The 15,869-nt window shown below is 35.8% G+C and overlaps 1 protein-coding gene across 1 annotated transcript in view; it reads right to left on the reverse strand.

Annotated features, from left to right (window-relative positions):
• The window catches only part of LRP1B (LDL receptor related protein 1B), a 506,665-nt gene that overhangs the window by 2,776 nt on the left and 488,020 nt on the right, over positions 1–15,869 (reverse strand). Inside the window, exons 88-91 of the mRNA XM_051810328.1 lie at positions 7,076–7,152; positions 4,866–4,956; positions 2,421–2,565; positions 1,317–1,415 (exon numbers count right to left, since the gene is read on the reverse strand). Coding sequence (XP_051666288.1) covers positions 1,317–1,415; positions 2,421–2,565; positions 4,866–4,956; positions 7,076–7,152 — 412 coding nt within the window. The remainder of the gene's footprint in view (positions 1–1,316; positions 1,416–2,420; positions 2,566–4,865; positions 4,957–7,075; positions 7,153–15,869) is intronic.

The raw sequence follows: 15,869 nt of genomic DNA on the forward strand, positions 1-15,869 counted from the left end.
TGGTCAAAATCTTCCTCTTCCTTATAACTAGTGGGACAGCACAGCTGTGCTTTCACAAATACTCAGTCGTACTCCAGCAAGCTCTAAAATAGGGAAATTAATTTGTTTGGTGTACATAAGAAATGGCTAAGCTTTAAATCACCCAAAGTAAAAATGGGTAGGTTTTCTTGACTTGCAAATAGCCTGAGTACACCCTGGGAAACAAGGAATGAAAGATGTCTAGAGTCTTAGTTCTTTTCCCTGTTGATCAACACTATTTCTGAGCCCAGGATTACAGTCAGAAATTTAGAAGAACAGAAATTTAGTTCTATTTCAATCATCAGGACTTTTTATCTCATTGACAACCATTATTAAGGATGAAAAGCACAACAGAACAGACATCTGGCATCTATATAGTGCCTTATGGAGTTATTAAAATTATATATAATAGTAATCTCTGCCTCATGATACCTCTTTGAGTGGCTACTGATACCATAATGCAGTACAGTGAGGTACAGAAAGAAATTGGAGTGACTAGAATTTACAAGAAAGAGTTAATGTTACAGATGGGCAAATATTCCAGCTTTCATCATCCATGGTTCTGTGCTCCATCAGAAAAATCACACCCTATAAAAATTGTTATGCTACCAAATACAACATATTACAATCATGCAAGAATGTAAATGGCACAAAAGATGAATATATTTTGAGGCACATGAAAATGAATGTCGACGTCTCTTTTGTAGTTTGAATTTCAGTGTTTGCAAACATAATACTAAAATGTAGTAAAAAATCTGATGTTTCAGAAGGAACTGGTTTATGATACAAATCCATTGAAAACTGAACAGTCAAAAAACCCACTGCAAATAATAAAGGAAATTGTTAATTTTGGTGTGCGTCAAAGTCCTCTTAAAAAAATGCACTTGTTTCCATTCTTTGGGATCATATTTCAGTTTGATAAACTTGATAAATGCCTGTAATTACATAAGAACTGCAAATACATCAAGATACATGGCTGTGAATGCCATGCTGAACTTGTATAATGTTATGGAAAAGCATCACAGTGTTTACTGTTTTTTCATTCCTTTGCAAAGACAGACTTGCAGTTTTAGATCATGTTACAATGATGGGTACAGGTGAAATTTTGTATGCAGGGAGGGACCCTTTATTTCAAACAGAAAAATGTACTATTTACTGTTGTTCTTCTTTCCATTAAAAGAAAAAAAAGACCAAAATTAAAAACAAACATAAAATGCCTCTAATCAAAAATGACAGACAAACTTTCTTTAGAAAGGGGCTGATGTGGAATGAAATGGATTTGAATCATCATTTCTCACCCCTGTTGATAGTGGTCCTTTCAAGTCAGAGTTTAGGTAGATTGATGGAGCTGTGTGGGGAAGCTTGAATGCAGTGGGCCCTCCCCCTATGTATCTGGCCTGTATAAACAGAAAATTTTAGTTTCTGTGCTAGCAGAGCATTTTCCACGTGTAATTATCAGCACTGTTAAGTAAACAGTGCAGCAATTAAAGACAATATTTTAGACTGATCTACATTTAAGAAAATCTTGCATGTATCCCTCAGCACAAAAAATAAAATTCAGCATTTTGCAGTTATTTTCCACTAAGGATTAGAGCCAGACTTCACAATAAGCACTGGCTCAGTCATTCTGCCTCCAGTGAGTAACTCCATTTTCAGCTTACCTCTTGTATTCAGCACCCTGACTATGTGATTCAGCAATGACATTCCTAGAGCTACCAGTAATCCTGTTATTGCTTTGTCAGAAATGCCACAGAGTGATGGCTGCCCTTTGGTGTATGTCTGATTATGGAGCTCTAGGAAAGATATGGCAGCATTACCCCATTCATCCCATGTCACATCACTCAGGGAGCTCAATCACTGCAGAGTGGTGCTGCAGAAGTGACAGCATCTTATACAAGGAAATGATAATACTTACTAGCTTTGTGTAAACATTTAATCTATCTATCCTGCCAGGAATCCCAATTCTTTGTGCCTCTGGAAGTTTTCAGGTGTGAAATAAGTTAGTCTCATATGTATGCATGCACTCTTTGATGCTTCAAACATAGGCTGTACAATAATATATTTCCATTCAATATTTGCCACTAGGCTAAAAAGATAGATTGTGGTTTGGCAACTTAAGGCAGATGTGTCTATGACAAAAAACTCACTTTGTAGTTCAGTTCTAACACTATTTTGGTAAAATACAGGTACTAGGAAAAATGATCATCAGCAAGAATCAGACTACAAACCAGCTGTTAATGTATACATGACATTTACTCTAATGAAATCCAACTTGCTTTAATATCCATTAACTAAATCTAAATGTCATTGTTCTATGCTTCTATTCATTACATTTAAAGTCAAAGCCTTTGTAAGACACAAAATAAGTAGTGGTTTTGCCACTAGAAAAAGAAAAAAATTACCTTTTCTGCATTTACAGTAAAATCTGAGGCTAAAAGACCACCTTCACTGTGGTCATGGCCCACCTCATACATGTTATAGGATGGATTGCCGATTTCTACGTTGATTCCTCCATTTATCATGGGTTGTCTTCTGATAGTTTTTGTCCTACAGTGCATAAACACAGAAAAAGAGAAGCTAGAGAGTTTTCCAGTAATTTTTTTGGATATTATGTTTAATATTTAAAAGCAACGGGATGAGAAAGTGTTTCCTGCAGAGACCATCAGCAAATCCTTACATTTTCCAAGCAAAGTAACAATCTGAGTCTAGAAGCCGGAGGTAGAATGCTACTGTTTCTCTCAGTTTGACTGTAGTGGTGTGAATTCATACAAAGTGCTAACTCGTTGTCTAATAACACTGACTTCCTCTGATTATCTCCAGATTTCCTTCACTTCCCAAGGAAAGCCTTTAGAACTCACTGCAGATTCCCTGCAGGAATGAAGATGGAGTGAACCTGAGTCATGTTCCCTCCCTCATCCACTTCACTTCTACCTCAAATCCATTGCCCAAAGTCAGTTGTAAACTGAGGACAAGCAAATGGTTTCATTACAACGCATTAAAAATGTATGAACTTCTCACAGCTCCAGTTTGTATTCCCTGCCAGTGGTTACTGGAAAGCTGAAGTTCAACTTCTTTTTTTTTCAAGCTTTGGTAAAAGAAAGTCTTATTTTTAACCTTGAACTAGGTATCAGTAAAGATAAGTGATTGAGTTGAATTGTTTCAGTTGCTGAATTCATTTCTTTCAGCTAAGGAGGTGATTTCAGTCTGAGCAATAGAAATAAACTCAAGAGGGTATTTTTTTCCAAATGCAATATGTTCTCTAGAATTACAAGGGAATAATAGGGAGGTCACAGTCAGGATGACAACAGTAGAGTCCTCTTGTTGGTTGAAAAAGCTGCAGTCAGTGTTTGAAATCCAATATACTAAATGGTCTGTATTTTTAAGAAATAGCATAGAACAAAATATTTTCTAAAATAAGTACTTTACTGTAGCTTACAAGTGCTGAACAACTACACCTACTTTAGCACTTAACAGTCTTCTTTGAGGAGATAAAATAACCCTAAAATATATTTTCAAAGATAATTTTAAGAAGAAAATTCTTTATTGAGGCTAGTTCTATTTCTCTACTGAAAATCTATTATTTAACAAGTGATTCTCAATAACTTAAATAATTTACAGGTCAGCAACTGTTTTTCAGGATTTAACTATCACTAAAGTTTGTGTTTTAGGTACAGCAGGACATAATGACATCCACAGAGCCTGGCAGGGTCAGCATTAATACCAGTATGGACAGGGAATGTATTTATCGTGTTGGCTTTATAAAAAAGGTTTTAAAAATTAATGCTTACTAGTTTACACCAGAGTCTGCAGGGGAAATGCCAGATCATAGCAACTTAAAATATTCTTTTAGCCTGGAGGACTGAAACAGCCACGTAAATGGTCACACTTGCAGAAACAGCAGATTCATCACATATTTCTAAAGGACTTAACAACAAGAAATTATCTTGGTTTCAAAGGCGGGGTAACAAGCCCCAGGAGAAAGGAAGACAGCTGCTCAAGGCCAATGAGCAGGACAGTTACAGGCCTGAAATAAATGGTTTGCTGTCTGATTCCCACTCAGGACTTCCCTAGCGGGCCATGTTCTTATTACTAGGAATCTTTCCTTGTTAAATCTGCATCACCATCAACATCAGATTCTTGTTTCTCTGAACACGAGAAAATTAGCAGCTCTCTCAGGTGTGTGCATGCAGCAGAAACACTCCCTGCCTCCCTAGCCACCCAACATGGCCTTTGAAGAAATGGTCAAAGTCAAAAAGTCTAATTCAACTGCCCAAGTTCATCATCAGCTCTAAGGCATCTAAATTTAAGGGAACAAAATCAATCCTGGATTTTGGCTTCCTATGCAAGATACTAAAGGAACACAGTAATGACAACAAGGCTTGGGACTCTACAGTAAACACTTTCATCATTGTTTACATCTTCACTATAACTTGAACGATATTAATTATGTGGTTTCAATGAAATACATTAATTCTATTTATTAAGTTCTCTAAGTCTCTGGATAAAGTTATTAACACTTGTTATTAACAGCCTTGGCAGGATGGAGCAAGGTGGATAAGAACTGCAATTTTTTTTTTTCTAGTCTATGAGGAATATAAGTATAAATAATAGATGTGGTTGTTCCAGCAAGAACCAAAATATAATTAATTCAATTCACTGCATCGAGAAACACATTTTGGATCATTTGTTGTGTGGCTTTTTTTGTCGTTTTTTGTTTGGTTGGTTGGTTTAGTTTTGTATTTTTAATATCTACTCAACATACATAAAGTGATTTTTTGTATATCAAAAAGATGCACATACTTTAAAGATTTATTTTTTACCTCATATATCAATATAAAATTACTCACCTTCGTTTTCTTTTGCAAAGAAATAGTCCAATTACCAGAGTTGTGATCAAAGTCACCAGTAAAACAAGAGGAACAATGATTGCTATGCTTCCTAAAATAGAAGGGAAATAACACTGAATACTCATGGCTTCATAGCTGTAAAACGGTTAAATTAATCAAAAAAGAATAATTTCCCGCACCAACAAATGCAATTTCATGTGATAAGCTTCACTGATTTGAGATTTTAATGCTGATCAATTAAAAAAAGCAACCTCATTACAGATAATAGTGTACACACAAGCACTTTTTTAAGCAAATCGGGAATTTCCTCTTTCTGGATACCAATATACTTTGAACTAATTCCCTGCCCTCGTTTGCAGCAATACCCTGTGAAAATATGTGGAATTGCTGAACAGTTTAGACTGGAGTGGCCTCTGACTGCCACCATCATCTTCAGCATAGAGCTAGTAATTTAAAATATTCAGTAGACTTGGCTTTGATTGAAGAATTCATTAGCATTTATATGTATTTACTACTTTTATTTGCGGAAAAACAAAAAGTAGTGAACAATATTAATTTCTAAATGGTTGCTGCATTCCTGCATTTTACTGCATTGCACTTGAGAGCCAACAATTTTGTTATGTTGATACAAGCAATGACAAAAACTATGTGCTTATAACAATAATGCTTAATGCAGCAGAAAAACAGTGCCCAGATCAGACAGGGATGTTAAAGGTGAGGTGGGAACAGGGAAGAAGTAAATGGGCTTAACATTATTTTGGCAGATAATTTCACTGAAATGAGACTACCTGCAAAATTAGAGTCAGCAATTGTGCCCCTTAAAGAATTTCTCAGCCTTACTGTAAGTACATGGTAGTAAAGAAATACATGCAGCAAATAATTTTATGTTATAAATAATCTGGCCTTTATAAACTACAGCACTTCAGCATAAAGCCAGTGTGGAATGGCATGTTTAATATCACAACCCTTAACTGGTGGAAAACAAAAATATTGCTGGTTGTTTCATTGGCTCCATTTACTGGTTTATTAAAAAAATAAGCTCTTGGCACTCTCTGCTCTACATTAAACACAGTCTAAATAAAGAATTGAAAAATGCCTTGAATTCTGCCTGAAGGCTTACTGAAAGCCAAGTCAGGTTGTCAGAGACAAGAAATGAAGTACTACTGAATAAAAAACTTGAAGCATCCTGAGTTCACTTCAGCTTACGAAGATTCAGCATGTAAAGGACATTACAACAAGGGAATTTTAAGAAAACATTTGATAAATAGCTGGATTAAGTTCTACTTAGGAACACCCCAAAATAAAAAAACCAAACCAAACCAAAAGAAAAATAGGTTAATTTTGTCTTGGCATGTAAACTTCCAAGAAAAAAAACCCTTAAAAACAGCCCACCAGGCATGAATTGCTGTTTGGTAGCCATGGTGCAGGCTGGGGTCTAAGAGAAGTCATTTCCCAAATTAGAGCAGGTATTCCCTCAGCACGAAATACTGATCTGGGTTCTGGCTGCTTTTTTGCCTATTTCCAGTTTTAAGTGTTCTTGCACTTGTCTGGATCGCTGGGAAGATTTCATCTAAGCATCAAGCTGACCTGAATACTGGGTAACTCATTTTACTGCTCCACTTGGGCTAAAAGTGATAGAGGCACATACAGCAGGGTACTATCAGCATACTCAACACTCTGCAGGCAGCTTTGTCCAGTTTAAACTGCCAATAGTGTAGCAATACCTTCCTTTTATGCTCACAGATGTGTTTAAAAAAATACGACAGGAGCTATTCTAACTTCCAGGATGATTTTCACAGTAGGTAAAATTCAAACCTCTGCAGACAGCCTGTACAAGAGTTATGCACCACTTGTAACTCTATTTTTTATGCTTTCAGTAGGACTTAAATGGTGAGAGGTCTCACACTAGTTCTCTGTACTGTGTTGATATTAGCAAATGCTTGTCACTTGATACACTTTCTTCAAGAAAAGTGCAGTTAGCCCTTGGAGCAGTTGAGTGTACAGCATGGCCTGCATCCAAACCACTTCATGTAACACTCAGTGATGATAAAAAGTCAAGAAATACCTGCATTTGGGTTTTTTTAAAAAGAAAAAGATGCAGGTAACCAGCACATTTCACAGCACGAAATCACATTCTATAATATTACCAGCTTTAGATTTCTAAACAGAGGCAAATTTGACAAGTAATAGCAGTTAACTGAAGGACTTACTTGTACTGATATTGTCAGACTTGCTGCTTTTGGGAGCTGGCCTCTCACACTGTGTGCCTGACCAGTTGGCTGAACATCTAAAAGGATCCAATTAAGATGGTATAAAGTTAGTAGATGTCAGCTATTAACACAGTAACCTTAACACAGTAACCTTTTAAAGTGACCACCAGCATCTTCTCAAGAGCTACATGAATGACAACAGTGATTCTACAAAATCAACAAGAAGCCTCATGGAAGGAGTCAGCACAACTCTGCAATGGCTCTTACAACATTCTGAGTGCATTTTTAGCTTAAAACTATAGCTTTGTGTCTTCAGTTCCTGTTTTTACCGCTGCAATCTTCATTCCAGAGTCCTTTTCTAAAATTCTTGAATAATAAAACAAAAGGCTTAATCAAAAGTATGTAACATCCTATAATTTTAAATTTTGAACTTTATAACTAGATATGTATTTGCAGAAATATAAATACATGTGTGTCTGTGTGTGTGTGTAAGCAGGCATGGGAGTGAAAGCATCAAGAGTTGTCCTAAAGGGACAGGAGCCCTAAATACTGTTTATATTCAGAATATGTGCTCCAGGAGGCAGGTGTCTGGATAAGCACACAGTTTATTCTGCTATAATTTCCTTGTGTGAATATCAATAGGCAAATATTTCTTCCATTAGGATTCAGAACACTGTCTGTGCATACAAGCAAACACAAGGAGTCCATGGATGCAGACTCAGCAAATCCATCAAAACCAGAAACAAATACCTGAATGAAATTCAATTGCTTATTCATCCTGCTGTAAATATGATTAAGTTTACTACAGAACCTCAAATTCTCTGTGTGGAAACGGCAGCAAGTAGTCACTTTTCATCTGCCTCTGTTGCATATTGTGCAATGAATCATGTTTTTTCTAAGTATTTTTGAATTATTTATGAATTTCAACATAAGCTATCTTTAGGGAGGTACAATAGAGTGTTACCCTCACACAGTTCTAAGAACTCCTGCTACCTGATGCCTTTCTAAGGATTTAACAAATTGCAAAGTTTGGAGAGCAAGTTTAGAGTTTAGGATGCTTAGTGACTGACATTGTTCTACACTAAAAGAAGGTTTGGAAAGATACAAAATATTCCAGACAAAACCAGTGCTATTCTTACATGAGACACCCAGCCAGCTTTGCTGGGGATGCTTTTGACTCTTTTACCTTTGCAGATCACTGCAAAAGAATGTTTTTTTTTCTCTCTTTGCTCCTAGGTCTATTCCAGCACAACCCAACACTCAGATAAATCTCTTTACTGGGTTTCATATTCAGCTTGAACTTTTTACTGGACACTAATTTCATTTTTGGTACAATGGGTTATGAAGGTGCTTAAACTCTACAGAAGAGAAGGTACAGATAGTCTTTAAAAACATGATTTATTTGTATATATTGATTATTATTGCTAGTTAATTCAAAAACTGTCACACAATAGCTAAATTGCATTAGAATTTTGCATGTTTATTGAAATAAGTTTGTTTACTTAAATAAATATGGCAAATACACAGTTAAGTTTCCTCACTGCAAAGGAACCCCAAATTACCAATTAATTACACACATTATGGTTCACAACAACATACTTTATAGCTGAACTCAGCTGACTTTTCCACCTGCTTACTACCACTTGAGCACATTCTAAGTCACAGGGAACACAAGACTTTAATCTTTCAAAAGATACATCTGTTACTTTTTTTTTCAGATCTCTTTTTAGCAATTATATAAGATAAAAATACTTGCACTGACAGTCTACCTTACTAAGATACTACTTAGGGAATTTGTTTTTTAAAAATATCAGTTTTCAACCTACAGCTGCAGAATAAGTATATCCATTCTTGAAGAGAAACACTATATATCTTTACATTTAGAATATTCTTCTGGACTCCAAGCTGATGGCATATGACAACCATGAAATAAAATCTTTATATTTCTTTCTGAAATTTTGCATCATTGTTGCTTGGGATTCAGCCCATGTGATTAAAACTTGTTATGAGAGGCAATATGCATTTAATGCTACATTTTTGAAAGGGAAAGATTTATTTGAGAGTTGGACAAATCTGAACTCTGTACTTAAATCCTTATATTCAAGATTTCAAATGCTTCCACTGTATATAAGAATAATTGTGATAAATCTGTCTTAAAACAGTTTAAAGAATATAAGATAGTGAGACTAGAAAAAGAATCACCATAAGTTCATGAGAAAATTGTGTATAATGTGCAATTATGTTCTCCAAAATCTTATAGCAGGTATGACATCACAAGAGCTGGTAAAGAAACAAATCCTACAGGTTTATATGCAATAACCAGAGGGAATAAACTAAGGCAAAAATATTGCAGTTCTGTATCTATCTTGGCATTTTAATTGTAAAAATCAGCAATACTGAAATATATTTGAAGCATTTGATGGAAGTCTCATAAAAACATCATTAGTTGCCACTTCATTTTGATATTTTCCAAATGCTTGCTGTCTCCAATGAACTTCAAGGAGGCTGAAGCTGGCAGGATAGCTGTCATTTCCTTCTAAACTTTGAGGTAAAACGATTGCCCAGCAAACTACTACAGACTTGTCTTGGGCAGAAAGAATAGGAAAAGAAATAAAGACCAGGGGAAAGTTGTGTTTTCTGCATGGAAGTTTGACGCACAAAATTGGCCATGAGCAGGTACATGAATAATGATGGGGTTGGGACATGGACAACTGTTCATGTAGGAACATGGGAAATGAGCAGGTCTTAACCAGTTTCAATTGTCTTCAGACAGAAATTGTTCTTAATAACGTAATATGTTATTATATAACATAATATTAAGAACATAAAATGTTCTTAATAAGCATTTTCTAGTATTAGGACACTGAAATTCAGACTGCTCAGTACTTGGCATGGGAACTGACTCCTGGTTCAATTTGATGCACAATAGTTTGTACCTTTACAAACAATTTAGTACCAGGAGCTTTTGTTCTGTACCACTGCCAATAGCTGTATGGTCAGACAGGGCATTTGCAGTATGGCCAAAGGCATTAACAAAGCTAAACTACATAAAGCCACTGGTTTCACATTTATATTATCACAAACTGGGAATAAACAACACTGAAAATGCCTAATCTGAGCTACCCAAACAAATACAGATGGAAACAGATGGGGAACTTGACAGTGAAGGACAGGCTGGAGTCAGCTGAGTGCTACAAGGTGCTACAGTGAACATCTTAAGGTGCAAATCCCCTGTTCCCAACAGAATCAGTGAAGGATCAAAGAGCAGCAATATCACAGAGAATGAGAGTGTGAAAACTGAATGTGAAATGGGATAAATAAAGGCTGTACACGGGCTGCTGCCAAGGTCATCAATAAAACTATGCTACAGCTCTCTCTGTTACAATTGAGTTCTGTTTTTAGAAAGAGATGCCTGCTTGGGAAATGCCTTCTGAGATACAGGATGCCTATGCAGCTGGAATTATTTATGCTGAGGAAATAATATTACAAAGAGAGATGTTTTAAAAACTTTAAATTGAGATGATAAAGGTGTCTCACTTTTAGTGAGGAATATTTAGAATGAAGATATTTACATTTCAGAGATTGATCACGCTGTTGTTACAGAATCTATTCATGAGAGAAAATGCCTCTCTCCTCTGTTTCTGTATAACCATTATAGGTCAGTGTGCTCAAACACTCTGAACTCAATTATACGGGCACTTGACCAAAAGAAACCATTTGACTATGAAATGTCTGAATACATAGAAAAAAAATAGTAAAAAGGGTAATTTGGTGGCAGTGTGTGGGGTGTTTTTAATTTTGTTTCTCTTTTTTCCTCCCTTTTTTTGTGCTGTGGGCATTGTCATAAAAATATAATACAGCAGGCATAATATGCAGTTAAAAGTGCTTTTGTAGACAAGTGCTTTCCAACTCAATATACCAGTATGTATCCAAAAAATGACAGAAAGCAGTACTGAAAGATTATTCTACAAGTATAACAGAATCTGTGAGACATTCCTTACAAAATAGAGGTGGAAAAGGAACTGAAAATATTTCTTATTTATAAATGATATTTCTTCATTATACAAAATAATTTCCTAACTTTTCTTTTTAGACAAAGACAGTAATATATAGCAAAACATCCTAATAAAAGTATCCAGCCTCATTATTTTAAGAACACTTCCATTAAAATTTCACTGGAATATGTCTTATCATTAATATCAAAAGTATTTGCAAGATAAGAGAACATCTGGTTTACAGTTATTATTATCTGTATTAAATTACATTGAAAGAGAGAAATCAAAATAATCCCCTTTTTCATTCAAGCTATAGCATGACATAGGATGAGAAAAGCCTTGAACAAAAGCAAACCACTAAACTATTATAATGAATTTAGCAACATTTTGTAGGTATGCTGTGTTCAGAGGGAGCTGATATTATAGAGTTAAACCCACAGATAAACCCTCTAAGGTACAAAGAACTTTCATAACAATGAAAGACCAAACAACCCAAGACTGATCAATAACAGCACATTCTGTCCCTTCTGGTATATTGTAAAGTATCATTATTTTCAAAAAATAACTTTTCCATAATTATTTTATAGATGAAGAGACCACATATTAGTGGTCTAATCAGTTTTGTCTAATGAGCATCACTTAGCATCTTTATAAGGAAAACAATGTAGAAGCTAAGGGGTAGATACTTTAAACATTACCTGTAATAAATACACATTACCTCACAACCCAATAAACTGAGAATAGGAAAACAGCATCATCCAAAAGCAAGCAAAACAATAAAAAAATTACTTTTGAGGAACTCAAAAACATCTTAAATTTAGTCACAATATACATGAAAAAATCAAATGGGACCTTAAACATGACTTTTAATTTGTGTATGACATTAGTATGTACCAATCATCATTCACAGTTGTTGCATGGTGATCACTGCAAAGGAACAAGCATTCAAGTACAACTCAGCCTCCTTCATCCCAAGGTAAAAAAAGAAGTAACTGAGGGCCATTAAACACCATGCTATTAGCAATGTGTACAGTACAGATGCTATAAAAGTAGTAATAATGAAATAAATTTATAAAAAGTATGCATGTCTAGATGACTAGTACTGAAGCTGAAATTACAATGAGCAACAAAGAACTGGAAAAGAAGAGGATGAAATGGCAAAATAAGAAAGGAATGAGAAATGATTGGATCAATATAAGACAAACCATGTTTTTCTCTCCTCACAAAGGCAAAGGAAGCAGTAATGTAAGGTAGCAAATACTATATAAGTTTTATCTGAATCATGGGCAAAGGATATCTGCATTACAGCCTAGTTAGTAAATGTTCAATCAAAAATATACAAACCCCTCTTTTCCAATATCATCTCATTTCTTCCTTTGACAACCACTCTTCAAACATCTTTTTGCATTTAATACTTGAACTAATACTAGTTTGTTATACAAAGTGAATGAAAGATGATCTATAATACAAAGTTATAACCTGCTGATTATGTTCAAATCCAAGACATTTTTAACAAAGATACTTTCAGCTGAAAAAGAAAGCTCTCAAAGAATAATGCTGTGAAATTCCTGTTGCAATTGTAATTGGGGAGCTCATTAAATATACCCCAGGAAATCACATGGAAAACATTTATTGCAAGAGACTCCATAAAATTTTCTGTTCTGAGTTGTACTGCCCCTCAGGGTTACCACTGCCTTCCCCTCTTAGGCAGGCTGCTCAATCCTGACATTGTTCTACACCACAGTGGTTTTTTCTACTCAGCCTTCAGAAAGTACCAGTCAGGAGATTGCATAGTATGGGCCCTTTCTTGTCCACAACTGGATTATGTATGTACCTGAACCTCTTTTTGAACAGAGGTTTGCCATGATGATGAGTTACCTTTAGTTATAAACTTGGGTGTAATTGCAGCACTCGTAAAAGTTGCACATGTACTTACACAGAAACTGTTCATATTTGAAGACTTTTCAACATGAAAGGAACCTCAGAAGGAAGGTACAGCATCACAGGCACATGAGATGGAGAGGAGTTCCTCTCTCAAGAGGAATGCACTCTTTTCCTTCTGACTTCTGTCACCTAAACACATGCACATGCACGTGCACACTGCCCCCCTACCCCCACAGTACCCCCAAACACAGTGTCCCTCTCCAACCCACTGGATGTAAAGCTGGTCAGAACAAGCTGGAACACTGGACCAGGTTGCCCAGAAAAGCTGTGAATGCCCCATCCCTGGAAATGTTCAAGGACAGGCTCGACGGGGCTCTGAGCAACCTGGTCTAGTGGAAGGTGTCCCTGCTCATGGCACGGGGTGGAACAAGATGAGATTTAAGACCCCTCCAACCCAAACCACTCATGATTCTATAAGAACATCTCTCTTGCTTATTTCACTCCAGCAGGAGTTATTTTTTCTAATTTATCCATATACACTTCCAGATTCAAGCCTTATCACTTTTAAGCAATCCCACAACTTGTTCTCTCCCCATTTGGTCACTATTCTCTTTAACCTATTACTCCACCAAAATTCTTTATTTAGAAATGAAGTAGTTTATTCTATCTCTACTTTACACTTTTCAATTTCCTCAGTTTTCTTTAAATGTCCTGCATGGTATGTACCTTCTCATTACCTATACAGGATGACTTACTCTTCATTAGGGAAGAACTGATGTTTGTCCTAATACTGAAATACAACACACACAACCTGAAGTCCTCTGAACAGCCAACACATCTATCCACAAGCAACTAAGGTAATGCTGTTCTTTGTCCTCTGATTTTCTCTGTTTCTGATGACACCTAGGAAACAGACTCCACATTCTAGACACACAGAACAGAACACTCTTCTACACAGAGTAACCTAAGTAGGAATAAGTTACTATCCTATTAATTAGCCAGCACAGTATAATCTTGTTTCACCTGAAAGTCCTCAGCCACAGTCATGCAGCATTGCTCAAAAGCTCATTAGAGTGTTTAAAATCTCTTTTTTTAATTTAGTTGGGTTTAGATAAGGATCAGTGTTACTTATATAGTCTAGGAGTTTTGATTGTAAGCTTAGAAAATACCCTTTGTTATATTTCTATAATGTCTAGTGTTAGGAGTTATGATTTAATCCCATTTATGTGCAAATAATAATAATAGACCACATCTATGTGAAGATTCAAAGAATATTAGTAATACAAATAAAAAGATGAGATTAGAGCAACCTAAAGTTATGGCAAAGGTATAAAAGAAACAAAGGTGAGAGAGGGTAATATTTTGTAGTAAAGAAATTTATACAGCACTTCCTATGTAACAACCAGTGATGACTATGTGTACTTTAAAGTTTTATTTTTTTTCCAGCTCTTTCATTGGTATCACAATGGGTAAAATCTCTCTCTAAACCTCGCTTTTCTTGCAGTAATGTATATGCACACAGATAATTAGTGAGAAGGAAACAGAGAGATAAATAAAGGTAATTATTAAAAGACAGACTGATAGAACAGATGGAACTGACAGTTTGGGAAATACACAGAAAAAACATTTCTTGCTTATTTCCCATCTGAATCTCATCTCCTGTTCATTCTTTTTGTCAATTCATTTGTGAACTTACTGGACCAAATCAGACATATCTCTATGCTTCTAGTGTTATTCACATCACACTCCCCCAACCCATTAGTGAGTAGCCCTAAAGAGATCCTTAAAAAATGTGGTATGTGAATACTAAAATGACAGTAACTATATATAAGATCATGCTACCCTAAATGGTATGTTTTTCAGAAAAAGTCAGTACCTCAAATTTTAACATTCTGAAATTCTCTCCCAACCTTTGTAATTGAGCAAAACCAACAATAATGCAGGGAAGAGGGAGACGAATAATCTTTATTCTCCTAAAAATAATGCTAAGAATTAATAATCTAGATAGCATAGGACCTTATGTCTAAAGAGAAATCACAGTACATTCTGAATATTTTAAAACCTGAAAAAGCATTCACTGAAACTGGCAACTTCCTTCACAAACCCTTCTTTTTTTGCTTGCCTATGTGCAGCCAGTGTAAGGCCTTAATTCATTCCTAAACTGGTTAGGTGAAAAACACAACTTCTACTTCCAATGTGCAACTGATATTGAGAGAGGAAGATAAAATAAAAATGTACGCTAACAGTACAGGGTTGGTGAAAGGAGAGTCTGTTCTTACAGGCTTATGGTTACTCTGAATAATTATGGCTTTAGGACTGCCCTTTAGAACAGATAAATCTTATTCTCTATTGTCTTTACTGAATGATAATAAGGGTTTGATTATGTATAAAGGTTGCAATCTCAACTGATGCTGGTTGTTCCTGCGGAATGACAATAAACCCAGGCATGTCCTATTTCTTCTAAAAATCACCCACCCATGAATTAGAGACTGGTTAAGGAAAATGTTAACCATTAGATAAGTGTCTCTCAGACCAGAGACAGATGCCATACATCATACACACCCACATGGCCACAGGTGAAGGTTGGAGGGATAAATAATTTTCCTTGCAATGGAGCAGAATTTAACGGGAAAAATCTTTGAGGCTCCTGTTCCCTGACACAATGATTCCTGGGAAGCATGGGATTCCTTCCCTCCTTTCCATATGCCTTCTACTTGTCAGTGTCAGGTTGATAAAATTATAAATGAGCTCCAGGTAAGAAGCAATTTGGGACCAGAAAAAAAGCAAAGGCACTAGGAACAATGGGAGCTTGAACTGAGTTTGGCAAGGAGAACTGAGGCATGTGGAGGTACATTTCTTTCTCTATCATGGTTAACTCTCTTCAACTCCATCAAACAACTATTTGCTTCACTTTC

The sequence above is a fragment of the Manacus candei genome, unplaced genomic scaffold, assembly GCF_025592945.1.
Source record: "Manacus candei isolate 608988 ecotype Guabito, Panama unplaced genomic scaffold, ASM2559294v1 h1tg000077l, whole genome shotgun sequence".
NCBI classification, from domain to species: Eukaryota; Metazoa; Chordata; class Aves; order Passeriformes; family Pipridae; genus Manacus; species Manacus candei.